Below are 27,356 nucleotides of genomic sequence, written 5' to 3'. Positions count from 1 at the left end.
ACTATATTGAGCAGGGCTCCAGTAAGCCTCATACAGCTCTCTTTGGTTTATATTTAACATTGCATTAGCAACTGCTACACTATCAGCACTACAAGCCAAACTCTTCAGGCACATTGCCTATCAAAAAGATATAGGGAGACAGCGAATTAATTCATGCTTAGAGTAGACCCATTGAAATCAATAAACTTAATGGTCTATTTATTTATTCATTATTAAATTTGTATGAATATGACTTAGTAGGCAATCACCCACAAAAAACTTTAATAGTTCATAAAGGGGGATCATTAGAACTATTCCAGGACTATGATTTAGTCATGGAATTACAACTGGTCTGTTTACACTCATTAAAGCTGCTCGTGAACCACAGAGAAAGTTATGCTAGGGCCTAGAATATGGCTGCCATAAGTCTGGATTTTCCCAGGCATTACCGGGATTTCAAAGGTGCAATTGACATCCGGGGGGGATTTCCGAAAGGTGGCGCTTTGTCCTGGATCTTAGGCAAGTCAATCAAAAATTTGCAGGGTGACCTGGCTTCCACGTTTTGAAATACGGCAACCCTAGCCTGGAATAACTATTATTGCTCAGGGACTTTAATAAAACATCTATGCCAGGGGTAGCCAACATGGTGCACTTTCAGACTCCAATTCCCATCATCTATCACGGGCCATGCTGACTAGGGCTGATAGGAGCTTCAGTCTCAAACATCTGGAAGACACGATGTTAGCTATCCCAATAAGCTCTCTAGTTCTAGTTTATCTAAAACAAATCCGTCTACAGTAGCTGATAGTACTGAAACTGATGCAAAATCTCAATAATTCACTAAAAGCTTTCCAATGGCCAAACTTACACTAGTAGCCAATCAACATCTCACCACTGTAACATATGTAGAGACTTTTTCCTTTTGGACTGTGATATACTGCTGACTACAGTACAGATAACTTGAAACTTATGCACATTTAACTTTATAAACTTGGTAAAATTAGAAAATAAAAAGGGGGCAGACGTCAGAAGAAAAGAGACTTTAGCAATCCCACCTGCCATTGAACCCAACTATATGCAATTTTGGTGTTTGGCACTATCCCTGGAATGTAATCCCAATATAAACTGAGAGCCATCTGTAATCTTATCAGCATGCCTTAAAAACAACAACCCACACACATTCATATACCCCAGCCAGCTTGGAGAATGGCAGAGGAGGTCCAATTACAGTAGCTGGAGTGCTGGGATTACGGACATTACATCTTGAGAACTACTGTGTACATAACAAACCTATGGCCTTTCAGATGTTGTTGGACCACAACTGTCATCATTGCAGATCCTGACCATTGGCAGGCTATGACTGATAGCATGGTTGACATAAAAAGTCCACCAAACGTCTAGAATGATAGCTTACCCAGAAAGTACCATCCTTCCCTTGCTATATAAACGGCTCAGGACCGCAGTACCTCAAGGACCACCTCTCTCCATATGAACCTACCCAGACCCAGAGATCATCATCTGAGGCCCTTCTTCCATGTCATCAAAATGCCTTCAACAAATGAATTTAGAAATGTATGGCCCCCATATAAGTGGAAACTGCATGCAAGGACAGACATACAGTACTTCCTTATGGCATTATACCTCAAGTTTCTTGAAAGGCATACATAGCAGAAGATCTGGCACGCAACACATATTTTTCTCTCCAATGAGCCTTATGGTGTCTGCTGACCAAGAGAGGAAGGGGTTGAAGACTAGAATGATCCTGTGCTTACTACTTGACCAATCTGTAGGAGAACTATGTAAGATGTGAGTGGAAACAAATAGGCTAATCCTCCCATACATGGAAGCATGGGATCTACAATTAACGGCAACCCAACAAGCCCCAGGTACTGGTCTGCCCTTCTAGTTGACAACCTTTAAGCCAAAAGAGTGTGGTATCCAAGTTGTCCTGTTCTGCCAAAGGACAATTGGAGATAAGACGAGGTGAACCAGAATGTCACCATTTGTGATTCTCAGTGCAGTTCTACATAGAACTAGAAGAGTTGGAAGCTGTGTTAGAAATTACCCAGGTACCAGGCACGTTTTGCTAGTGGGTCCTATTTTGACCACATGGATATCTCTGGATGCCAGGTTGGCAACTGACATCTTCATCTGGCTGACCCTCCAGCTTTCTTAAGCATGCAAGAAGGGTTTATTACATTTATAGCCCACCTTTTCATCCAAGGAGTACATGATTTATACCCTCCTCAATTAATCCCTACAATGACCCTGAGCTGGGTTAAGAAGCTGTGACAGGCCCAAGGTCAACAAATGAGCTTCATGAACCCTCATTCCCAGGTCCTAGCCAGACACTCTAAACCAGGCATGGCCCAACTTGACTGCAACTCCCACCATTCCTAGCTAACAGGACCAGTGGTCAGAGATGATGGGAACTGTAGTCCCAAAACATCTGGAGCGTCAAGTCTGGTCATGCCTGCAACATACACCACACTGGTTTCCCAGAGTTCTTCTGCTATGGGGCAGCTATATAAAATAAGTAGGTAAGTAAATGTGGAGAAAACAAAATGTCACTTAAGAGAAGGATCTGAAATATTATCCTTCAAGCCTGGAATTTGTTTTATTCAATGTTTTAATGCGCTGTAAACCACTTCAAGATTTTTTTTCTTTAAAATATAAAGCGGTATAGAAATGAAATGAATATTAACAAATCCCATTGCAAAAAGGGAAAAAAGACACAGACATTCCATTCTGCAGACAACGTAGGTCTAAAGTGCAATTTGGCTTATACACCTGAGTTTCTAACGCTGGTTGGAAGGAAACCCAAGGGTCACCTAGTCCAACCCCAAGCAATGCGTGGAATCTAGTTCCTGATGAGAGGGTAAAACTGGATTAGAAATTAGTGTACTGTGCCAATATAGATAACCTAGCAACCCTGTGAAAGTGAAACCCTGTCATTTTGCCCTTGAACCCAGGGTTGTCAGTTTTTGTTACTGGCTTTTACCTTTGCCTTTAACATCAGCTTGACAGTCAGGCAAGAAACAGCAACCCTGTTTATCTCCATGCCAGGAAAAGCTTCACCTACTGATTCTGGCACACCAAGCTGTTGTCAAAGGCATAGAAGCCAACCAGATGGCAGTTTGTCTTCCTGGTGACTTGGCAACCCTACTATCCACCTTCAGCGTACTCTGCATCACAGTGCTCAGAAGAAGTCAATCCCACACTGGGAATTCCTCTCACGCAAGCAGAGCATTACTGTGTGCTGTACCTTGGACTGTTAACCCAGCGATCATGCTCATTTTACATGCGGAAAGGCCTCAGTCCGCCTGAATCCCCAAAGATCCTCTGCCTGTCTGGACAACAAAGAGGCATGTGACAATTTCCAGAGTGGTGGCTTTGTCCAGCACGTTGCAGCAAAAACAAGCCTCGCTGCATCCTAAATTTTTCATTCTTTTATGGTGCGAGGTGATAGCATGGATTAGAGCCCAGATGCATGAAACCTCCGCCTCAGTTGGCAGGTGTGTGTGTGTGTGTGTTGAGAAGAACGAGGATAGATAACACCAGTGCACCCACATTAAACAGAAATAATTTGAAATGGTGTGAGGCAGCTTGCTATCTGTGCAAGCTCCACACAGGCAGGTGTGGCCCGATTTGAACTATTTTATTTGTGGCATTGAGGGTCACTGTATCGACTTGCAAAAAAGGCTTTACTCACACTGATCTAGATAAGATCTACCATTATTCTTTATTAGATCCGCCTATTGCCTGTCACCCAAAGATCCTGGAGAGGTTCGCAGCATTTAAAAAAAAAATAAAAATACAGAACAAGACCATAAAAAATAAACCCCACAACGAAAACAATAACAAACCCAACCAACAACCAACCTCCGCTCCCCTCCCACATTGAAAGTGATGGTTCATCAGCCCAAGGCCTGGTTGAAGAGGAAGATGCGTTGATGAGGAGACTGCCGGATCAGGCCACATGTGCGGGAAAAGAGATTTATGTGCTGGCGAAGTGGGGGGGGGGGGGAGATTAAAGGCGGTGAAGGGCGGGCTCCCTCAGCCCGCCAGCCTGAAGAAGACAAAGCGGCGGCGCCGGCGCCATTTTGACAGCCGAGGGAGCGGCGGCATCGGCAGCCTCCGTCGCCTCCGTCTTCCCCAGCGGCCCCACCCCTCTCTCCATCCTCCTCCTTCCCCTCCGCTGCTCCTCCCTTGTTTCCCCAGCTGGAAGGGAAAACCTCTAGGCCTCCCGCAGAAAGCGAGCGAGGAAGCCGCCGCCCTGAAACACGCAGCCAGCCAGGCGGTCGGGCGGGGCTGGCGGGACTGGGGTGTCTCTGGGCTGCCGACTCACCCTTGAGGGTGGAGCGCTCGACCAGCACGGCGTGGACCTGCGGGTCGGAGAGGAACTTGCGCATCTGCTCCACGGCGCCTTTCTCCTCCAGCGCCGCCTCCAGCGCGGCCGGCGCCTCGCCGCCATCCTCCAGCAGAAGCGGCACCAGCTTGCGCAGGTGCTTCTGCAGCACCGACACGTCCGCCACGTTCTGCACCGCCGAGCCGGTCACCTCCAGCCCGCCGTCCTCTCCCCCTCCTCCTCCGCCGCCTCCCCCTACCGAATCGGACATGGCTGTTGAGGGTTCGTGGGATTCTCCCCCACCCCTCGAAGCCGATGGATAAAACCCCGCTAGAGACGAGACGCAGCAAACTCCCCCGGAGACCGCTGAGTTCTACGGCTCAGCGGTACTGAGCCTGCCGCGCCCGCCCCGCCGCTCTTTTAACCACCGCCTCTTGCCGTCAGAGCCGCCCCGGAGGATGATGGGAAGCGTAGTCGGGGAAACCCGCCCGGGCTTGTAGCTGAAGAGGGGGTCTGGGGTAGGATGGACTACAAGTCCCGACATGCATCTGAAACGGGACACCCGCTCCCCCTCTCCAGAGGATCACGCGGGCAATGTAGTTCACGTTTCCGGCGGTGGGGCTCTGATTTGCTTAGAATGCAAGTTGGATTTACAGTATTGTGATGATCAGCATATATATTAAATATGTTTGAACTTATCCATGTTAATTTTTTTTAATTATTGGGTTTTCCCTGTGTTTTTAAGCTGCTCTTATTCTCTCTCTCCCCCCCCCCCCGTAAGCCATTTGGAGTCCCTGTCAGGGGGAAAAGTGGGGTATAAATAAATAAATATACAATTATGATAATAGTAATAATAGTAATAATCCTGAGCATTACTTGCATTCCTGGGCTCCTTTGTGAGGAAGGGCATTAACAATATTTAAAAATTACTTGTCTCTTTTGGATTTTCATATGTAGCTTTTGGCACAACCGAAGGAAGCACGCTAGTATGCGATGCGTGTTTTCCTGATTAGAAAGCTACTTATGAGAGTGGAATCCCCAGGTCCCGGTTTTCTGCAAAAGGAGCTCAGTGGGGTTTGCTTTTGAGTAGGTATCTGCAGGATTGCGCTGTTAAATTCTGCCACTCTTGTAAGCTAGCAAATACGATGATTTTAAATGTAAGCCTGCTTTAGACATGGGACTATTTTTTTAAAAATTGTCTAGCCAAAGCCATTACAAGAGGTGAAAATACACAGGACAGAATAAAATTAATTACTCAGATAAAATTAAAGGTTGGGAGTGTGTGTTTGAGAGAGTGAGTGTGTTTTCTAGAGATAATGTAAAGCAAATGCAACGCCCAGGCTGTTTCTTTCTCTAGGAAGCAGAACTCAATAGGGCGCAAATGTCAGATTTGTGACCCCGCCTTCCTGCTTATTCTCAGGAAATCTTTTTTTCGAAGCCAAGGGCTGCAGGAGAAAAACTACTTGTTCCAGATTGCACTGCGACTGTTTCCGCCGGAGCAATGAAGAAGCAGTTTTGAGGCTGTCACTACGCAGCCTCTTGCTTCCTTGCTGCCAGAGAGTTGCGCTGCAGAGCTTTGCCCCGGATTGCAGCGCTCCGAGTGTGATGCATTTCTGATATTTTCGGCTACGGATAAGGAGTTAACGCTGCGGCCTTCTGCACCAAGCCCCACTTGAGCTGAGTAAGCAAAACGACTGCAATCTTAGCCACGCTTCTCACATGGGGCTTAGACACAATGAGTGGACTTCTCAGCAGACTCGGGCTGGTAAAGACGCCTAGGAAACAATATGGGAATTCTTTCTGGGTAAACACGTGTAGGATGAGGCAGCCCGCTTGCTGTAGTCTTTAAGCACGGGTAACGAGGGGCTTACTTATGAGTAAGAGGCCAGAGGGACAGAGATTAAAGCAGGGTTTCCCAAACACGGGTCTCCAACTGTTTTTGGACTAAAACTCCCACCATCCCTAGCTTAGCAGGACCAGTGGTCATGAATGATGGGAACTGTAGTCAAACAAACAAACAAAACAGCTGGAGAACCAAGTTTGGGAAACTGATCTAAAGGATTTACCATTCTAGAGGATGAGTCAATGGATTGGATTTCATACAGCAGCGATGTTTCTGAACCCTATTCAGCCCCTGCCAGTGTGGTCAGTGGACAGGGATGATGGGAGTTACAGTCCAGCAACATCTGGAGGGCCACTGGTTCCCATCCTGGCCCATACAGGGATAGCGGACTCTCCCCTGCTGGAGGTCTTAAAGCAGAAGAAGCTGGGCAGCCACATAACAAGAGCCTGTTGGATGAGTCTCGGTATCCTCTTCCTGTAGCGGACAACCTATGGGAAGCCCGCAAGCAGGACCGGAGAGCAACAGCACTCTCTCCAAACTGGGAGTCTAAGCAACAGGTATTCAGGGGCATACTGCCTCCAACAGCAGAGACAGAATATAGCCATTTTGGCTAGCAGCCATTGATAGCCTTCATCACCTGCCCAATCCTCTTTGAGAGCTGTCCCAAGTCAATGGCCATTGCTACATCTTGTGTGAGCCCATGTTTTAACTTTGTGCTGCGTAACAAAGCAATTTGTTAGGGAATGTTCAAACTGGATCTCTTGCATCAAAGGGGGTGGGTCAGAGCACAAGGCCCCTACAACACTAACTCCAACATGCATGCACAAGGTCTTCCTTCTAGTTGGAACACACTCAGCTATGGATGGGAAGATGGTCTTGGGTTGCAATTAAGATGGTATCAAGGCTCTTCTCTCATCCAGGATAGCAGTACTCCAAAATAGGGAAAGGGTCATTCCTCAACACACGGTGCTAGTGGATTTTCTGGAAACCAACACCAGAGTGCTGGATAGAATAGCCTAAGTGTCCAAGCCTTGCCCTGCCCTCCCCATGGAAATTATTGCAGTAGATCTAGCTTGGGACCTGGACACATTGGGAGCCTCTGTGGTGGCACCTACCTCAGCATAACCGCACACCACTTCCCAAAGAGCAGCTTGAGCAGAAATAATAAAAGCTTGTGAATGAACAGTGCTTTCCAGCATGCCAAGATTGTGCTGAAGACAACCTCAGTGAGCTGGAGGCCCTTCAATTAAAGCTTCTAACTTGTTGCAACAAATGGTGGTTCTGGTTCTGTGATGTTGTTGTTGTTGTTTAGTCGTTCAGTCGTGTCCGACTCTTCATGACCCCATGGAACAGAGCACGCCAGGCACTCCTGTCTTCCACTGCCACCCGCAGTTTGGTCAGATTCATGTTTGTAGCTTCGAGAACACTGTCTAACCATCTCGTCCTCTGTTGTCCCCTTCTCCTTGTGCCCTCCATCTTTCCCAACATCAGGGTCTTTTCCAGTGAGTCTTCTCTTCTCATGAGGTGGCCAAAGTATTGGAGCCTCAGCTTCACGATCTGTCCTTCCAGTGAGCACTCGGGGCTGATTTCCTTAAGAATGGATGCGTTTGATCTTCTTGCAGTCCATGGGACTCTCAAGAGTCTCCTCCAGCACCATAATTCAAAAGCGTCAATTCTTCGGCGATCAGCCTTCTTTATGGTCCAGCTCTCACTTCCATACATCACTACTGGGAAAACCATAGCTTTTACTATACGGACCTTTGTTGGCAAGGTGATGTCTCTACTTTTTAAAATGCTGTCTAGGTTTGTCATTGCTTTCCTCCCAAGAAGCAGGCTGGTTCTGTGATAATGGCAGCCATTTCTGTGGGATGGTTGGCTTCTTTTAGAGGCTACATAGTTAAGTGTACCAGGGTGGAAGAGGTGAGCATGGATTCCTTGAGACCATGGTTAAAACTCTACTGGGTCTTCCCCAATTGTCAGTCCTACCTAGTATGTGATTTCAATGGCAGGGTTAAAGATTGATACACCCAGAGCAGCAGTTGAACCTGTTCTTAAGCAGGTGCAGAGTGGGCTTCCATCACTACTGAGTAACCACAGAAGCAGCTCATGCATTGCTGAAAAGAGGGAAGGGGCTTCGGCACCAAAGGGTGTTATTTCAAGGTCATGAGTGCTGTCATCTCTTTTTCTAGAACTTAACTATTGCCTGAACTCAAAGGTCCACACTGATGGTCCTTTTTGTTTTGATTACAAAATCTTCAATGAGAACAGGCAGGGAGGAAGCACTCTTGACCTTACTGAAGTGGAAAGAAATACATGATGAGTAACTTTTGCCCTTAATTTGCTCTGCTTTCTGATTCTTGTCTCAGTGCCATGGCCAGAGGACTACTCCCTAATTAGTTTAGCATGAGAGATCAGTGCACCAATCTTCCACTTATTAAAAGAGCCTTACCTTCTTTGAATATCTCTGCATGATTTTGTTGCAGGGGGGAAATGGACCGAAGGGGATAAACTTTCTTTTCTTTTTTTAAGGTGGTATAAAGGGCAAGGTAGAAAGATAAAGGACCCCGGACGGTTAAGTGCAGTCAAAGGCAACTATGGAGTGCGGCGCTCATCTCGTTTTTTAGGCCAAGGGAGCCGGCGTTTTTCCACAGACAGCTTTCCGGGTCATGCGGCCAGCATAAACCGCTTCTGGTGCAACAGGACACTGTGACAAGTGCCAGAGCGCACGGAAATGCCATTTACCTTCCTGCCACAGCAGTACCTATTTATCTACTTGCACTAGTGTGCTTGGTTGGCAGGAGCTGGGGCAGAGCAACGGGAGCTCACCCCTTTGCACAGATTTGAACTACCAACCTTCCAATCAGCAAGCCCAAAAGACCCAGTGGTTTAGACCACAGCACCACCTGCGTCCCGTTGGTATAAAGGGTAGATATCCTCAAGAAGGGTGAAGGCACAACAATGTAGAAATGCCATTCCATTAAAAAGAGACAATGAGAGGGAGGGTGGCTTTCCCTTGTTTTATTTCAAAAATTGAATAAGACTGTTTTCTGCATGCAACAGAGTGCAGCATGGATTGCAGAATTTGTGTTGAGTTCGCTCCATAGTGGAATGTGTCTAGGGAAAGGGGTTAGCTAGGATAGCCTTGTGGTCCCTTGTAATGTTGTAGCATTCTAATATATGCTGTGGAATTCTAAGCATGTTTAAGACTTGGAAGTAAACCTGAGTTCAATCTTCCATAGTAAATGTGCCATGGACTGCAGCCTCGATTTCTTTCCTGCTTGCAGCTAACCATTATGCCTAGAGAGAACTATCTGATATATGTTACTGCCTCGAGGGTTATCAAACACAGAAAATAAACTTAGCCACACAGCAACATTTTTCTCTTTAATTATTTATGAGCGACAGTTGCATGAGGTAAGGCATAATGTAGCAAGAGAAATGTATTATTTAAGGAGACCACATCCCAAAGCGCCATTATTTTTTCATGATTAATGCCAGGTTTCTCTCTGGATAATAGACCTTTACCCCTTGGCAACATGCTCTCTGCTTCCCTCACCCAGTAAATCAGTTTGCATCTTTGCTGTTACACCTAATTTGGTCCTCATCTATATAGCAACATCAAATATTTGAAGATTGCTGCACTAAAGTTTGAATGCAGGTATGCAACAGCCAACTAGAAGAATGCATAGCTGTGGTCATGCCCTGCAACATTAAAACTGGCTTTTTGTTACAAAAGCTGATCGGTTTAATCAAATTCCAAACCAAGTGTATAGAGAAAATGTAGTTTCTACTGCCATTGTGCCATGGGTGTGGTTGAGACCACCGAACACATTCTCTTGACTTGTCCTTCTTATGCAGAGCTTAGACAAAATTTTATAGACCCACTTCTATGTCAATTTAGCTTCCTACCCGGAGAAAACCAGGTACTACACTTGCTGAATAATGTCACTAGAGCTATACCTTCCTTGGTGGCCAAATTTCTTTTTTTAGCTTTTAAGCGTCGTAAGACCATAATTGACTGTATAGATATGGGGCTATCTGTTAAAAATCTTTTTCGATGTTTTAACTGTGTACTGACATGTTCTTTTTTTTTCTGAGTGACAGTCAAATAAAAGGTTGATGATGATACTAGATACAGAAAACCCTACTGTAAAGTTCATGTATTGCTTTCAAGTCTTCATGTCCTGGTCTTCTACCTGACTAGGACAACAATCCAAGAGATGCATGAACAAATGTTACGGGCTTGGTATTACAGTGGCATTTTTTACTGTTGCTTGAAGAGCTGACCCTCATAAGGTGTCATTAACTACTTCTGAAACTCCCTGCTGTACACCATGCAGCATAGGTGGCTGCTGTTCAAAGTACAAATCCCCTTAGGTCTACAGCACCAATTACTAGGTGCTGACCTTGATTCAGAGTACCATGAAAGAATTGACTCTTCATTAATTCAGGAGAAAAGCAAGCTAGGATTTTGACTCTTCCCCCCCCCCCGCGAAGATCATCTCACATACTTCACCTTGGTTCATTTGTCAGTTTGTGGGACGCTGGCCCACCCTGCTGCTACCCTTGGGCTTCAGATGTAACTATTTCGAATGATTTAGTCCTTCTGTCTCAGCATTTAACTACATAATTGTAGCATCAAGTAGTGATGGAACCACACACAATGGACTATAGTCCTGAAGAGCACAGCGTACTGACATACTATCAAGATGAATCATGATCATTCGGAGCGCTGAGCTGCATACAGTGGTGGTTTTATGCCGGAAGAAATTGCTTTCCATTTGTGTAAGGCAAGGCACCTAATTTTCATAGACTCCAGTACTGCATGACCCTCAACGCAAAATCCAGAGTTGCTGAGGGTGCTCCGACCTTCAGGATCTGCTGTGGGTCGGTGGAGGATCAGGGAAAGTCGGTGAGAGGTTCTGCATTAAACTGAGAAAAGCACAAGAGACGTGGACTAGCTGAGGAGCGGGGGCTGCCAGCCTTTTTGTGTTGATGCAAGACCAGTGGCGTAGCGTGGGGGGTGCAGGGGGGGCCGGCCGCACCATCTGGGGGGGGGGGCGCGCGCTTGCACTCGCAGCTCTCTGCCCCTACCTGGCTCACTCACTTTCTCTCACTGCAGTGCTGGCTGTGCGAATCCGATCCGAGCCGCCGGGTCGCCGCCCACTGTGGAGGGGAGGGTGTCAGGTGTGCGGTGCGGAGAGAGAGAGAGAGGTGCGGAGAGAGAGAGAGAGGGACTATCTGGGGGAGGGGCAGTGCAGCGGGGGGCGCAAATTACTTGCCTTGCCCCGGGTTAGGGGGCGCAAATTACTTGTCTTGCCCCGGGTGCTGACAACCCACGCTACGCCACTGTGCAAGACTCAGGGGTGGCCGCACCTACTACTGACACACTATCTTCAAAGGGTTGGTCAGGAGTGGATGCAGCCCACCAGCCAAAACGGATTAGCTCCCTCTGCTCAAAGCCAAGGAAGCTCTTTCGGCTGCCCTGGGAGATGCTGGGGCTTGGACTTTGTCCAGCTTCTAAAAGAAGGAAATTCCACGCCATGGCATGGTTACATGATGCATGTTTTGTCAAGAGTCACATATTAGTGGACAAACTTTGGGTTATTTAAGATATTAAATGGGTCAATTTGACTCTATACAATACAGTGGTGCCTCGCAAGACGAAAAGAATCCGTTCCGCGAGGATCTTCGTCTAGCGGTTTTTTCGTCTTGAGAAGCAACCCCATTAGCGGATTAGTGCTATTAGCGGTTTAGCGGCTATTAAAGGCTTAAGGGATTAGCGGATTAGCTGCTAAAAGGCTATTAGCAGCTTAGTGCCTTAGAAAAAGGGGGTAGGGAGCGGAAAAAAATTGCAGGAACTCGCAAGACATTTTCGTCTTGCGAAGCAAGCCCATAGCAAATTCGTTTTGCGAAGCACCTCCAAAACGGAAAACCCTTTCGTCTAGCGGGTTTTCCGTCTTGCGAGGCATTCGTCTTGCGGGGCACCACTGTACTGTCAAATTGGCCACTCTGTTCATGGCTCAGTGAAATTCCTATAAAGAAAGATCTCTACTTTGAGAGTAAACTTGGAAGGTTGTTGGGGGGGGGGCACACAACCAAGTAGAATGTCTGCCACTATCAAAAGGTTAGGGATCTCATCTGACTTGTATGCAACATTTAGTAGTTTTAACAACTGCAGGAAAATGGATTTGTCTTTCAGTAAGCACAGATTGAGACAAATTCCTCAAAATCCTTCTCAATTTTAGGTAATGAGATTATTATCTATGGTTTTAACTTTAAGAGTAGCAGTCATTTTTGCATGGAGTAACAAGACACTAGAGTGCTAAAACCTCCGTGTTTTGCACTAAGAAAACCCAATTGTCAAAAACTGTATTTTTCACACAACAGTTTATGCAACTTTCGTAATTACGGGCAGAGTGAACACACAGGTCTGACTTGTCAAGGGGACAGAAATGGAATCATCAGTTTCTCCTGGCCACCACCTATATATAGGCTGCTTCATCATTCTACGTAAGGTCAATTGGAGGCTTTGAGTCTTCTGTAAATGATGTAGCCCCCTTATAAGGCCTTACTGAAACTTTGTTTTGTATGGGTTTTTTTACTGGATACCTACATAATCTGCACTCTTGCTGGAAGATCCTTTCCTTAAGTTAAACGTAGTTTTATGATGAGCAGGTAAAATTCCATTTCTTCTTTATTTAATCCATATAATACACCAGTTTTAGAATTTAAAAACTAGATAAAAGAGCATATTAAATGGCAGGTGTATGAAGTTTTTCTTCATAAAACAATGTCTGAACAAAAAAACCTGAATTATAAAATATTAAAAAATAGGTTGGTACATTTGAACATAGCATTCAACTAAAGCATAAAGATACAGATATAGTATAAAGAAAAATTGTGCCACTTACCTATAATATTTTTTTTTTTTTTGCTGTTTCTAGGAACTTTTTATTCTGTACATAGGACCATTCTGTACAAAATATGAAGTCTACATTTTTATTACTCATTACAATAAAACAAAGTACAATGTATGTACAATATTAAAATGAAGCCATACTAAAGCCACACACAAAAAAAGACACTTGGTAATATTCTTTTTGACATTCCTGATGTACAGGCATAAAATTTTGGAGAACATGGGAAGATGGCTAACACTGAACTTTATGAAGAACAACAGTCACCAAAACTATATTTTATTTGCACGTTTTTATTTTGGATGTATTAGTTTTTAGAATAATTTAATACAGAACTTATACAGAGCATAAAAATGGTGATAACAAACAAGCCAAACAATTAGTGCTGCTAAATTTTAGAATATTGCTTAGGCAAGTTTGTCAACTGGCCTAAAATCTCAAGAGCAAGTTTTCATGGCATAATTTTCCTACCTATCCCAGAACATTAGCTTTTTGGTGAATGTTTATCTTCAGTAAAGAGAAAAAATAAAATCTAGACAGTGAAAGATCTTATACGTTGAGCGTTACACAGTCAACCAAACATTGATATACAATATTTTCCCACTCCCCCCAGAGGATAACATTAGTTTGAATGCTTCTTTCCAGAAACCTCTTTCATGAACCTACTGAACAGCCTAATTATAAAAAGGTATTTGACAGGTTACCAGCTAAAGATGGAAGTTCAAACAATGGTATATCAAAATACATATAGACGTTGCCGTTTGCAATTAAAAAAGCACCCTTTCCCCCCACCTCAAAAAGGGAAGACATCTTTAATCTGCTTTAAATTACTTGTTTTTCATGGTAAACCACATTTATTTTCAAGTTTAACAGGAATTGTTTTTACACAGAATGGGTATTTTATTTGAAGCTTGGAGTGGTCTTTATATTAATTTAGCTCTGCCTTACCACTAATTCCCATCACACCACATATGGTTTTCCCCCATAGCTTTTGCAAAAAATATTGGACATTTTGTTTTAAGCGAGACCAGACAGCAGGCACTACATCTGCACAATGTTACTATAACTGCCTGTTTCGCACAATAATTTTAATGGATTCACGATACCTCATTTCCTTAAAAACTTATTTTAAAGAAGCCACATGTTTTAACTTTTTCTGCATCAAGACATTAAAACACTGTTTGCTACTGCCAGAGACAAAATAAAGAAGTTGCTCGTTCTAAATAAAACACAACTGAAACCCAGCTCTTAAGCAGGATACAAAAGTCTAAAAATACTGGCCACCCTGAGAGAAATCAAATATCGAAGACAAAGCACTATATATATAGAAAATTTCTTCGTGCTTTCCCATCCACAACAATAAAAAAGAGCTCACAACATGCACGTAATCTTGTGGAATATATAGCAGCATTTGAAGATCAACAGTAACTCGGATGAGTTTTTTTTCCTTGTGAGGTGTGTATGTTTTACATGTGCTTTTCACCACAGAAAACAATATGACAGCAGAACTTTTGTAACTCATTTCTCAGCTTTTAAGACAGGCATCTGAAAAATGCATAATGCAATGAGGACCTGTTGCCTTATTAAATATAATCTGAAAAGGTACTAATGCTGCACTCTCATCAAACTATATCATCCAGAGAAATGTATCCAGCTAGCTGGTCTCATGATGTCTACAAAAAGAACTCTTAGAGCTCAAAATATGCCATGCAGTAAAAACTCAGGTAAGGGAGAAAAACATTTAAGTCATTCTGGTAAATGAAATAATATTTTTTTTTTGGGGGGGGGGGAAACCAAAATAAGAGTTATGCAATGACTTATTTTTTTCTTTTTTTAATGCAATTTATTTCTAATCAAGGCAGACAGGATTTCAGTTTTAGGAACACAAATTCTTTTTCTAGCAGGTCAGTTCCAAAATACTCAGCTTCTATTACATGCTAAAAGATTGGAAAATATGGCTTCAATCCATATAAAGTACTTTGAGGGTGCCTCTCTCCGAAATAATTTTCAGAGCTCCCAGAAATTAGCCGTGATTGAAGATTGTCATGAAAATTGCCATTCTGTAAGCTGAACTGAGAGAACAATTTAACTGTGTGTGTTTCCAAGCTGCCAGGAATTTGTCAAGGCAGTAATGCAGGTTTGTTTTTTCCCCCCTGGAAGTTTTTTCAGTGTTATAAAAATGCCTAATAGGTTTTCGGTGAATTTACAAACTCAACTATTGCCACAGTACCAACTTTGGGGACAGGAAGAATAGAAAGATAATGTCCTCAGCCTACCAGGCACTCCTGTACTGCAGCTTCCAATTAGGAAAACCCATGCAAGGCCACTTTGCCCACACAGAAAGCAGTTCCATATAAAGAAAAAAAAGGAATGTGCAGTCACACATGCATTTCCTTGTGTGCCTGTACATATATGATGTACATGAGCCACAAGCTGCAGCTGATTGTAGTCTAACAGGTGTACATACTGCAATCAATATGATCAACGTTATGGTTTCATGTTTTTCCATATACAGAACTGATTTCCATGCCCTGCACAAAAGAGGGAAGGTGGAGCAGCCAAAAAGGTTTAGGGAGGTTGTGTGGCAACCGTGTTTGATGATTTGCGCCAAGGCTGTTCTTCTCTCAGTAATAATATGGAGGGGGGAAAGTGCATGCTTCCGACTGGTTAGTACTATGCCAATATCCTCAAGGAAGTGTCTTCGTTTAATACTTGTCAACCCAAGGTTCTGCATATAGAATCAGATAATTTACCATTGTTTGAACAACTAATCTTGAGCTGCGCATACTGTATCAAAGTTATTGCCTAAAGAAATGGGATTGGGGAAAAAGCTTTGACTTGTGTGTAACTGATCAGTATGGCACAAAAAAAGTAAGTTCTCTACTGTGGAACAGAGTCCAGAAAAAAGGGTTTTCCTCCAAATAAGATTTCACTTGAATAGTCTAATGCCCATCATGCGTTATTAGATCATCAGCTCGGCAATGGGTCTCCAAGGCTTTCATGGTATAGATATCCTGAGGCAGTTCGGACTTGCGGCGCACAATAACACGATCCTTTTTCTGTTCCTTCTGTGCCTAAAATCAAAATGCATTTTTTTTAATGCAATGATTTAATCCACAATAGGTTGGTTTTTTGGGGTGAAGAAAAGTATTATTAGCAAGCTTACGACAGCAAGTTGGCAATACAACCTGGCTACTGCTGGAATGACTTGGTTGATGCAATGCTTATCCATACACGGCACCCCTCTGAATACATTTTTGGATTCTCCTGGTTCTTTGGGAAGCCACCAAGTCCATAAATTTAACAGTCAGTACATACTATCATTATAGGCATAACATTTTAAAGTTGTTTAGGCTAATAGCCATGCCCCCTGGTGAGCAGTCGTGTAGCAAACTGTCCTACCCACTCCCTCTTCCGGCTACAGGTGCCCATTCCAATTTTGCGGCTACCACCAAGACAGCACCATCCTAGGAGTCAGCCATAGGTCTGTGGAAGCACAGTGTAGCACTACAATGGATGGAATGGCATGTTTTGATTACTCACCCAAGTAGGTCAGTAAGTCCAGAAGTAGTGTACATGGATGCATATGCAGCTGCCTTACATAGAACTATGGTTTTCTTTATTGGGGAGACACATCTATACTATGCCTGCCTGCCTCCTACTGTTATTTGGCCCAAAGCGAGAAAGACCATGGCCTTGCACTGAGCTCTTTTGCCAGCTGGAGAGATGCATAGCAATGCTATGGCAGCTGTGAGCCAGGCTTTCAAACGCAGGCATAGGCTCCTACAACAACACTGAGGATGGAAAAAATAGCAGGTTGCAGGGACAGAAATGGGGGAAGGAGAAACACAGGTGACATAAGTTTGGGGGTGAGCACCTGCCCACCCCCTTATAATGATTTATATTCAGTCACTAACCAAGTTTCTTGGAGTAAGATACTGTCAAAACTTTTGAGATAATCAATGAGGTTGGGGTCAGTAGCTTTGTTCTTCCATCCAGCTATATTCCAGGAAATAAACGTTTTACGTGTTTAATATGTTTGGATCGCCAGTGTTTTATGGATGGTTTTTTCCTTCTTTCTCTTTTATGATTTTATTGTCTAAATTATGCCAATACAGGCTGAATGAACGAGTGAATTTATATCCTTATTTGGTCCTTATGCAGTTTTAGCCCCAAAAACCTGTGTAGTAAGTAGTCATGGGCAGGATCTGAATTAGGTCAGGACTATAAAATCCAAGATGCTGAGGGGTGGGGTAGAGGGAGCAGGAATAACAACCAATGATCATTTTCTATCTACCTGAAGTATACGTGTGTTGCTAGAAATATTGAAGTCCTCACTAATGAAGCTAGACCAGTTTCTACTTGACAGTGAAGCCTTCTAATGAAACCAATTGTTATTAACTTTTGCGCCATATTTAAATATGCAGTATCTCTATGTTTAAACCTGGAGTCACCAACTTTTTTGAGCCTGAGCGCATCTGGAATTTTGACAGTGCGCTGGATACTACCACCTCTGATTGCTTCCCTTCCCTCTTCGGTCTTCATGCACAACTGTGCATGTGCATGCACTAACGCATACACATGTGTATGCGTGTGTGCGCACCCACACACACCATACCCTTTTGTTTTCCCAAGGGTAAAAATCACATTCAGTAGAATTAAAGCTTATCCTCTTAAATTTGCCTCCCCACCAGCAAATGAAAGACCACACTGGTAGACTGCACAGTAAAGATCACAAATCTGGTCCTTGTGACCAGCACCACAAACACATTTACCCAAGGCAAAGATCCCATGATTCAACATAGGATGAGAACAAAACCACCAACAAATCACATGACACATCTATGCACAAAGATGTGGTCTATAATTAGATGGTAATTTTGAGATGTTGCCTTGCAAAAAAAATTATGAGGATCTGTGCTGCAGAGCCATGTTCTTTTGTACTGGCAGAACTGGAAATCACCAGATGTGTGATGGTTACGGTTCAGTCCATGGAGGCACATGTGATCTTTGATTCGATGGCGGTAGTGGTAAGGGAAACCTATTAAAATTCTGCAATGTCAATTGGATCCATTTTATTGGATTCATTATGTGTGTGTGCATGTACGTGTAGACACAGCTTTTTCTCCGTTCTTTTGTTCCTGATGCCTGTGGCTTTCACTCTTCCTCTACCTCTTGGTCACTTCACTTTGTCTTGTAAAGCACACAGAGCTGAAAGAGGAAGCAGAAAGGAGTCTTCCAATTTTCTCCTTTAGCTCTCTGCATTTTTCAAGGAAAACCCTCACCACCTTCTGAAAAAAAAGGGGCAGTTAGGGGGGGCAGCCTAGAAGCTTTGTGGGTGCCAGGAGATACCCAAGGGTGCCATTGCAACCACAGGCATCACATTCATGGAACCCGATAACTAGATGTGCGTTGATTTCTCGGTGTGGCTTTGGCAGAGAGGGCGTCAAGACTCACTGGCAATCCTCTGATGTCAGGGAAGCCAGGGCTGAGCAGTCTTGTGCTTAGGCAGCAGACACGGGACGAGGGAATAAAAAAACATGGAATTTCAGTAAGCGAGTTCTGTTAAGCAATCTCTTCACTGTATATGTGTTGAAATACCCACTTCACTTTAATGGTTCTGAAGCCACTTAATAAACACAGGACAAAAATTTCTCACTGCTCACATATGCAACGGGACACGGTCAACAGCTACAGTAACTATTTTACTGACAACAGGAAACTACTTAGAAATTACTAAAATTATTCTGCTCGTTTCAAATTTGTCATTTAGAGAGGAAAAGCATAACTACTAACCAAAATGAGTAATTTCTAAATCAAGTTTGGAACGAGTAGGCTAATTTTTCTTCCTATGTGCTTACCGGACAAGCTTCTTCTTTCACTGTCTTTTTCAGCACCTGCAAGTCTTCAATTAAAGGCCCATCTGTTTCCATTGCAACAGGACTGCTCACCAGACAGGTGTCACTAAATACTGAGTACTAACCAAATGCAAAATGTTTTATGTCAGAATTTTTGATGGCAAAGCTTAAGATTAGCAACAGCAATTTTACTGACAGAAATGTTACCCTCACACTTGATTAAGAGTGATTTACACATTTTGTTGCACAAATCGAGTTTTGGATTAAACCATGAACTGTTATAGCTTCTATCTTAAAAAAAACAGGAGATTTGATAGTCCAAACTGCTTGTTGAAATCTAATAAAGCCGTATGTCCAATGGAAATAATGAAATGAGCATAAAAATAATAATCTAAGGTTCATTTTGTCAGTGTTGAAACCCGTTAGTTAAGGGTGAGACACGACTGAGGTTTTTTGAAACTGTGTATGGTGGAGAAAATGTGTTGTTCTATCCAATAAAACTCATTTGCAGGAGATAAAAAACAAAAAACAAAAACAGAAAATAACTTCACACAGTGCTTAATTTATGGAATCTGCTGCCATAAAAGGAGGTTATGACCACTAGCTTAAATGGCTTTAAAGGGGAATGCCTTACTTGTGAGGCTTCCCAGAACATCTGACTGGTTGTTGTGGGAAACAAGATGCTGAATAATGCACTATTGCTCTGATCCAGAAGGGCTATTACGTTTCTGCAATGGAAATATGAAACAATATGGTTCTCCCAGTTTGGCTTTATGCACCCAGCCCCCTTATCCTGCAGCACCTTTGAGACTTTGAAGGATTTCCAAACTAGACACGCTAAATTGGTGTGATGGGAAATCCAAATGAGAAACGTTCAGTCAAATCCTAAACTAGCTCCTAGGATCCAAGATACAATCAAAAGTAACCTTTAGGGCAAACATCTTTATACTGGTTGGTAACGTACCATTTTAAAATTTAGTAGAAGAATTTAAGACCAATCACTGCACAAAATGATGGCTAAAGGTATGCCAGGAAAAGAAGACCAGCATGCTAAAATATTTGCATTAGCCCAATTATTGGTATCAGCACTTGCCAATAATAAGCTATATGAAATAAATAAAAATATTGCCCAGTAGCACCTTAGAGACCAACTACAGTGGTGCCCCGCAAGACGAATGCCTCGCAAGACAGAAAACCCGCAAGACGAAAGGGTTTTCTGTTTGCAGAGGCGCTTCGCAAGACGAATTTCCCTATGGGCTTGCTTCGCAAATTGATGAAAAATTTTGAATTTTTTTTCCGCTCCAAAACCCCTTTTTCTGAAGTGCTAGGCTGCTAAAAGCATTTTAGCAGCAAAACCGCTAATCCCTTAAGCCTAAAAAAGCCGTTTTTAGCCCTTAAACTGTCAATAGCGCTAATAGCGCTAATCCGCCAATGGGCTTGCTTCGCAAGACGAAAAAACCGCAAGACGAAAAGACTCGCGGAACGGATTCTTTTTGTCTTGCGAGGCACCACTGTAAGCTTGTTCTGGGTATCAGCTTTCGTGTGCATGCACGCTTCTTCAGATACCAAGTGTGCATGCACACAAAAGCTTACACCCAGAACAAACTTACATGGTCTCTAAGGTGCTACTGGGCAATTATTATTTTTTTTTTTTGACTGCATCAGACCAACATGGCTACCTACCTGAATCAAGAGACTATATGGTCTTGTTTGCACCTCAGTAAAACATAGTTGATAGCATTATATCCAAACCAGAGACTGTGGTTTGTTTCACCCAGACAAACTATGATATCCAGTTTGGATGCAACTGTAAGCCAAGGATCATGGTTTGTCTCTTTTAAGTGCTATCCAGAAGCAACAAAGCAATCAAGATCATGGTAAACCATGAACTATGGCCTACTGGGATGTGCAAAAGGGGCCAATGAAGTTTTATAAGTCAGCAAATATGCTCTAAGATAAGTCACTAATTTGAACAATTATCCAACAGACCAATTAATCCTTTAATATATTTTCTGCATGAAATTCATTTTAAAATAACTTATCACTGATACTAAATTAACCTGAACAACAGTATGTTTATATGAAATTGGGTCCACTATTTATACAAACTGATCCACACAAGCAGCATGCATGATTACTTTATAAACAGTGTAAGAGTTACAAATTCTGAGATCAATCATTGGCATTGGTGTACTTTCGAACCAAATCTTCTTTTATGTAATTTAATGAAGCAACATATTACGAAGCAAAACAAAACCAATTGTAATTTACTTAATATTCTTTGAAAAAGAAGTCTATTTTTTAAAAAGTATCATGGTAGCAAATTTCTATGTTCCCACAGTGTTCAACAGGGTTTATTTCTATGTAGGATTACTACCTCTGTGCCTCAAAAATCATGGCAGTTGTAGCGACTGACCATATTTGCATAGCTAACATCAATGCCAATTCTAGACTTTACTCCCTTCACAATTTTACACATCTTTACTCAGAAATAAATCCCACCAAGTTCCACAGGATTTACTTCTCTGTAAGTATGTCTAGGGTCAAGTACAACCCCAGTAAGGTCTTAATCAATAAACTTTTCTACTAGGAGTGTTGTCAATATTCTTTGGGTGCTTCAGACACGCCATCTGATAGAATAAATGCTGCAGCATACTCAAATTCATCCAAATAAAATTATTTGAATATGTACTTCTAATAACAAACTTCTCTACAGCTATTACAATGTTAGCTGGAGATTTAAACAAGATTGGCATTCAACAACAACAGAAAATTGCTCAGCAAATGATATCTCTGCTCTAAAACCTAAAATAGTTTTCAGACCTGTTTAAATTGTCATGATTCCTAACTGAGGACTTCTGGGACTTTCAGTTCTTTTTATAGAACAAAGATTTCCAACACTCCTTCTTGCTGACCTCCAATTAAAGCAATTTGAAAACTAGTTTAAATTTCTACTGTAGATGTGCTAAAAGAGAGTCATATTGCTGCAGTTCAATCCCATGAGTGAAGTTCAGCTCACAGAAGAGAGGTAATTCCTGCCAATTCCAAATTCAGCTCTGTGCCTCCTGAAAACCTGAACCGGAGGAGGGATGGATGAACCTACAGAACAGCGTGGGAAGTGGTGTAAGAGGCTGCAGGGGGAATTGGAGAAATCAGCCTCCTTCCTTCTACTGGATCTCCCACCCTTTGGTGAACAGAAGGCCTACTCTGGATACGAACCAGAGGGATTTTAATCTATTTGTTTTATTTCATGAAATTTATATACCACTTGATGGGGGGGGGGGAGACACCTCAAAAGTGATTGTGACCAAGTATGCCAACAGGCCACCGGCACAATGACATTTCAAAGCACTCTTACAGATTTAACGTATCACTTGAACTATTTCTTTATTTCATAAAATGTGTACACCACTTGATTTTTTAAAAAAATACTCAAAGCAGTTTACAAAATGATAAAACAATAAAAAGAAGTAAAAAAATAATAATTCACAACCCTACTTTAAAACATACAAAAGTTAAAATGCTAAAACGGATTAAAATGACCTCAACTTCCTAAGCATCTGGGTCGGCTTGTCCAAACCGGTGCCAAAAAAGAGTACAGTGAAGGCACCTGCTTGATCTCAACAGGCAAGGAATATTAGGGCTAGTTCTAATTAAATATTTTGCTAGTCACGTTTTTTTCCAGGCGACGGTTAAGAAGTATGTGGAAAACACCTAAACCCGCATTTGTGGTGTCTCATGAGTCACAATTATGAGAGCAGCATCTTGCAAGGTTCCTGGGACCTATCCCAGAAATTATGTATGTTGTTTTCTGCGTGGACTTTTCCAACATTACATACAAACAGTGGATTCTGTTGGCTTGTCAATAATTTGTTCATACATGAATACTGTTCTCTGGCTCACCTGTGGCAGCTACAGCTCTTAGAAGAAGTATTTATTAAAGACTGACCATGTAATGAAGAGCTTTTAACAACCAGGCTATTGTGTGGTATTTGTTATTGCCACATGGACAATTGGAAACCACCAAAAGATGCACACTTCAGCCACACCGAGTCATCTTCTTTAATTACTTTAAAAAATGTGAGTAAGGAAATGTTACATTCATGGTGCCCCTTTTTGTTCCATCAGTATCTAATGTACAGTTGAAATGTTCAGCCTCTGAACGTTTTTGAAATACCTGGGGATTTGATTTGGCTAGATTTTCTATTTTAACCCAAGCTTCTTCCCGTTCCTTCATTTTTAGCTTCTCCCTAGGGGGAAAAAACCCACACACGTCACAGAAAAAGCTCAATGAACTTTTCAAATAAATCAAATTACCAAATTGCTTTTGACACTACAGAAAAGGACAGGGTGTGTTTTTTTTTTGTATTTACTTGTTTAACGTCAGACATATATTTAAATATAACAGAGGGTTAAACAGCCGTAAGATATCATGAATAGTATATATTGGGGTTAGAAAATAATTTCAGAAATGACTCCTCCACATACCAGAAAACCCTTAGTCATTACAAGATAAGCTCAACACCAATCCAAACCTTGTCATGGCTGGAAATATCTTTTCCCACCCCACTTAACCAAATTTTGAAGGGGTGTGTATTTGTGTAGGGCTGGTGAAACACTCTGCCCTGCCTGAGGTAGTTTTTCCTCAGAATGAGGCATTTGAGGTTTGAAGTGACCCCAGAGATTGCCTGTGCCACCACTTTGCTGCAACACTGGTAAATGTTGTTTAAACAGACTGGTTCTATGTAGTGTTGGCTGCTGTTATGGCAAAACAATGGCACTCTGGTGGCCAAATTTCTGTGGCTACTTCACCCACAAAGCCTCAGGATAAGGAGTGGTGAGACCCATGCTCTGGACAGACCTGCTGTTAAGAGCACCGTCACTCAATGCATTGTGGTGGTGGTCCATGGTGACCAGGGAGTAGTGGAAGGATGGTTGCGATGGTGGGCAGTAACAACAATAATTTTATTATTTGTACCCAGCCACTCAGGGCAGCCTCCAACAAATATAAAAGCATAATAGGCAGTGACAATCAGCTTCGTGGGCAGTATGCATTGTGGTTCACCTTGCCTCATCATAGGGCTAGCCTTGGGAGGGAGAGAATATAGCAGCTATGGGTAAAACTTGAGGGTTGCTTATGCAATTTTTCCATTCTTCTTTATGCACTGGCCACAAGTAATATGGCCCCCTTTCCCATTTCAAAGCTGCCCCTTGAAATATATGAGGAAATGCAGGGTATAAATATTTCTGCTTACTCCAGGAAATAAAATTCTCTGTTCTTCCTGGAGGAACATGAATAAAACTCCCAGAGTTCCTGTGGACAATGGGATTGCTGAGCATGCTCAGCAACATTTAGGGCAGAGAGCCATTGGCTTTTGTGGGGCTTCCCCTCTTTCTCCTCCACAACTTTTAATCTGGTGAAGTGTAGAAAAGGAAGAAGAGGGACTGACACTCTGCAATCTGATGATAGAGGTGTTTCCTAGGGCCGGGACTTTTTGAGCTCTGGATGAATCCCAGAAATTGCTCAAGCCTCCCCCAAGTATTCTCCAAAACAAGACGGTGAATTGTGAATCAGCCCATTTTTGATTGAGATTAATGGGTTTCACACAGCTCCAGTAAGCACTGTGAAACAATATACGGGCATGCAATATAAACCAATCATGATGATAATAGCAGGAAGAGAACATTTTCAAGGAGCTAAACAGTTGTTATTGTTTATATATATATATATAAAAGTGATAGTGCTTATTCTAATAAATCAGTGGAAAACAAAATGAAAGGGGGAAAAAGGAAGATGTTCAAGAGGAAACTTACTTAACTTTTTCTGCTTTAAATTGCTGTGTGCAGTCATCAAACAGTTTTTGGTTCATCTCCATGAATAGTTTCAGAGCATTGTAAATCAAGCCATGTATTGTCCTATAAAGTAAAATTTTGGCTTCAGAATGATAATAATAATAATAATAATAATAATAATAATAATAATAATAATAATAATTTATTTATACCCTGCCCATCTGGCTGGGTTTCCCCAGCCACTCTGGGCTGCTTCCAACAGAATATAAAAATACAATAGTCTATTAAACATTAAAAGCTTCCCTAAACAGGGCTGCCTTCAGATGTCTTCTAAAAGTAATAATTACATAATATCTCTTCTGGAAGTTTGATTACTTCAAAATACACACACACCATAAAAACCAGAAATTAGTCACTGGATGCTTCCATTAGCTAAAGTATGCATTATAACTTCTCAACACCAAAAAACAAGCACTCTTTAGATGTTATATTGCTCTCCTCTTGAATATCAATGCTATAATTTCAGCAATTTTAACATTAATCGTCCATATTACAAAATTCCACGCAGTAACAGAAGCCTCAGTAAAAGAAGTAAGAACATTGCCAATACTTGAAACTACATCTAACATGTTTCTAGCAACTGATGTGAAAATTATGCAACATTATGCAGACATACTGGGCTAAAATGTTTCCTGAGCACAGCTGTATTGTCTCTACAAGGCATTTTCCTGATAGATTACAGCCACTGGTAGTGGTGGGAGAATTTTGGTTACTCTATCAGCTCATTTCTTAAGCTAAAATTAGCAGATCAGAAAATGGTATTGGGGGTGGGGAGAGAAAGTAAAAGCTCGTCACCTGAATTAGGCAGCACTCCCTGCCAGAGAAGTTAAGTTATTCTGCAAAAATAATCTCTCACATGTTAGGCCATCAGATACAAAAGACAAACCAGTTTTATGGCTCCTTGCATCATGCAAGTTAAACAGGTACAAAGGTGTGCCATATACTCTGTGTATGTGACTGCGCAGAGTGATATTACTCATGCTTAGGACAGAATGACTGGACAGCCGCAAGTGGTGAAGCGAAAAAAATACAGACTGCCAAATCTTCAATGAAGTAATCCATGTTACTTTAAAACCAATGTATCAATGGATTACTGACATCCAGTTAGTGTAAATCAACTTTTAATACTGTCTACTCAGCATTTTCTTTCACTGTGCAGATTTAACATGCATTGTTGGCTACTCTATCAGTAGTCATTAGTCTGCCACCAGCATCAGGCTATGGGACATCCAGCATTCGCACAGTAGCTCAGTTAAAAGGTCCTTTAGGCAAATAGCAGTTGCAAAATCAAGGTGGCTAGTAACAGGTTCATGCTAGAGTTCTAAACTACTGTGTGGATTAAAACTGACAAAGGAGAGACATGCTATATGAAAATACAACCAACTAGGACAGAAATGCAGAAAGAAGGAAAAGAGGAAAAAGAGGGGAAATAATATAAACTTATAATGATGACAGTAATAATTTATTATTTATACCCTGCCCATCTGGATGGGTTTCCCCAGCCACTCTGGGCAGCTCCCAACAAAATATTAAAAACATGATAAATCATGAAACATTAAAAAACCTCCCTAAACAGGGCTGCCTTCAGATGTCTTCCAAAAGTCAGATAGTTGTTTATTTCCTTGACATCTGATGGGAGGGCGTTCCACAGGGCAGGCGTCACTACCGAGAAGGCCCTCTGCCTGGTTCCCTGTAATCTCACTTCTCGCAGTGAGAAAACCACCAGAAGGCCCTTGGAGCTGGACCTCAGTGTCTGGGCTGAACAATGGGGGTGGAGACACTCCTTCAGGTATACTGGGCCAAGGCCGCTTAGGGCATTAAAGGTCAGCACCAACACTTTCAACTATGCTTGGAAATATACTGGGAGTCAATTGGTGATCATGGGTTACAATTCATTGTGAGGGATTAACAGGTGATAGCTCCCCCAGGGGACGCGGGTGGCACTGTGGTCTAAACCACAGAGACTAGGGCTTGCCAATCAGAAGGTCGGCGGTTTGAATCCCTGCCAACCTAGCAGTTCGAAAGCACGTCAAACTGCAAGTAGATAAATAGGTACCGCTCTGGCAGGAAGCTAAACGGCGCTTCTGTGCGCTGTTCTGATTCGCCAGAAGCAGCTTAGTCATGCTGGCCGCATGACCCGGAAGCTGTACGCCGGCTCCCTTGGCCAGTAAAGCAAGATGAGCGCCGCAACCCCAGAGTCGTCCACGACTGCACCTAACAGTCAGGGGTCCCTTTACCTTTACCTTAGCTCCCCCAGGGCAAACATTTCAAGCTTGCTGGATGGAACAATCCCCCTTCTCCTCCCACTGTGTGCTGTTCTACGGGTTTCTACTGAATCTCCACAGAGCCAATTTTGTGGGGGTGTGGGGAGAGGAGGAGAGGGGAGGGAAGCCCCACTGCATGTGGAAGCTGCTAAAATCATGGGGAGGGCGGGACTTCCTTTTGGAAGCATCTTGTTGCATGTGAGGGGCAAAGACATTCCGACTTTTGGACTTCAAGCCCCACATATGTGACTCCAGGTGACTGACAGGTGGGCAGCCCCACCCATCTGTCAA

General features: G+C 42.6%; 2 protein-coding genes and 1 long non-coding RNA gene across 12 annotated transcripts in view; 1 reads left to right on the top strand and 2 right to left on the bottom strand.

The window, feature by feature from the left end:
* The window catches only part of DYNC1H1 (dynein cytoplasmic 1 heavy chain 1), a 59,447-nt gene extending 54,696 nt beyond the window's left edge, over positions 1-4,751 (bottom strand). Inside the window, exon 1 of the mRNA XM_083432919.1 lies at positions 4,328-4,751. Within this exon, the coding sequence (XP_083289045.1) occupies positions 4,328-4,598 (271 nt within the window). The 5' untranslated portion in view covers positions 4,599-4,751. The remainder of the gene's footprint in view (positions 1-4,327) is intronic.
* Positions 4,752-13,158: 8,407 nt separating this feature from the next.
* PPP2R5C (protein phosphatase 2 regulatory subunit B'gamma) overlaps positions 13,159-27,356 on the bottom strand; it is a 74,910-nt gene continuing 60,712 nt past the window's right edge. For 6 of the 10 annotated variants that reach the window (XM_083436972.1, XM_083436974.1, XM_083436980.1 and 3 more), the window contains 4 exons: positions 24,763-24,864; positions 23,126-23,198; positions 18,952-19,068; positions 13,159-16,164 (listed from right to left, as the gene is read on the bottom strand). In XM_083436972.1, coding sequence (XP_083293098.1) covers positions 16,033-16,164; positions 18,952-19,068; positions 23,126-23,198; positions 24,763-24,864 — 424 coding nt within the window. In that variant the 3' untranslated portion in view covers positions 13,159-16,032. The remainder of the gene's footprint in view (positions 16,165-18,951; positions 19,069-23,125; positions 23,199-24,762; positions 24,865-27,356) is intronic. The other 4 variants (XM_083436975.1, XM_083436977.1, XM_083436973.1 and 1 more) reach the window with 1 other exon arrangement.
* Positions 19,605-22,367, top strand: LOC310678043. Its single transcript, XR_014511580.1, has 2 exons — positions 19,605-20,104; positions 20,467-22,367. It is a non-coding gene; the product is annotated as an uncharacterized lncRNA (long non-coding RNA).

This window comes from Podarcis tiliguerta (genome assembly GCF_965153285.1).
Source record: "Podarcis tiliguerta genome assembly, chromosome: 1".
Lineage (NCBI taxonomy): Eukaryota > Metazoa > Chordata > Lepidosauria > Squamata > Lacertidae > Podarcis > Podarcis tiliguerta.
The sequence above is the reverse complement of the archived record's forward strand: the minus strand, read 5'-3'. Positions and strand labels throughout refer to the sequence as shown.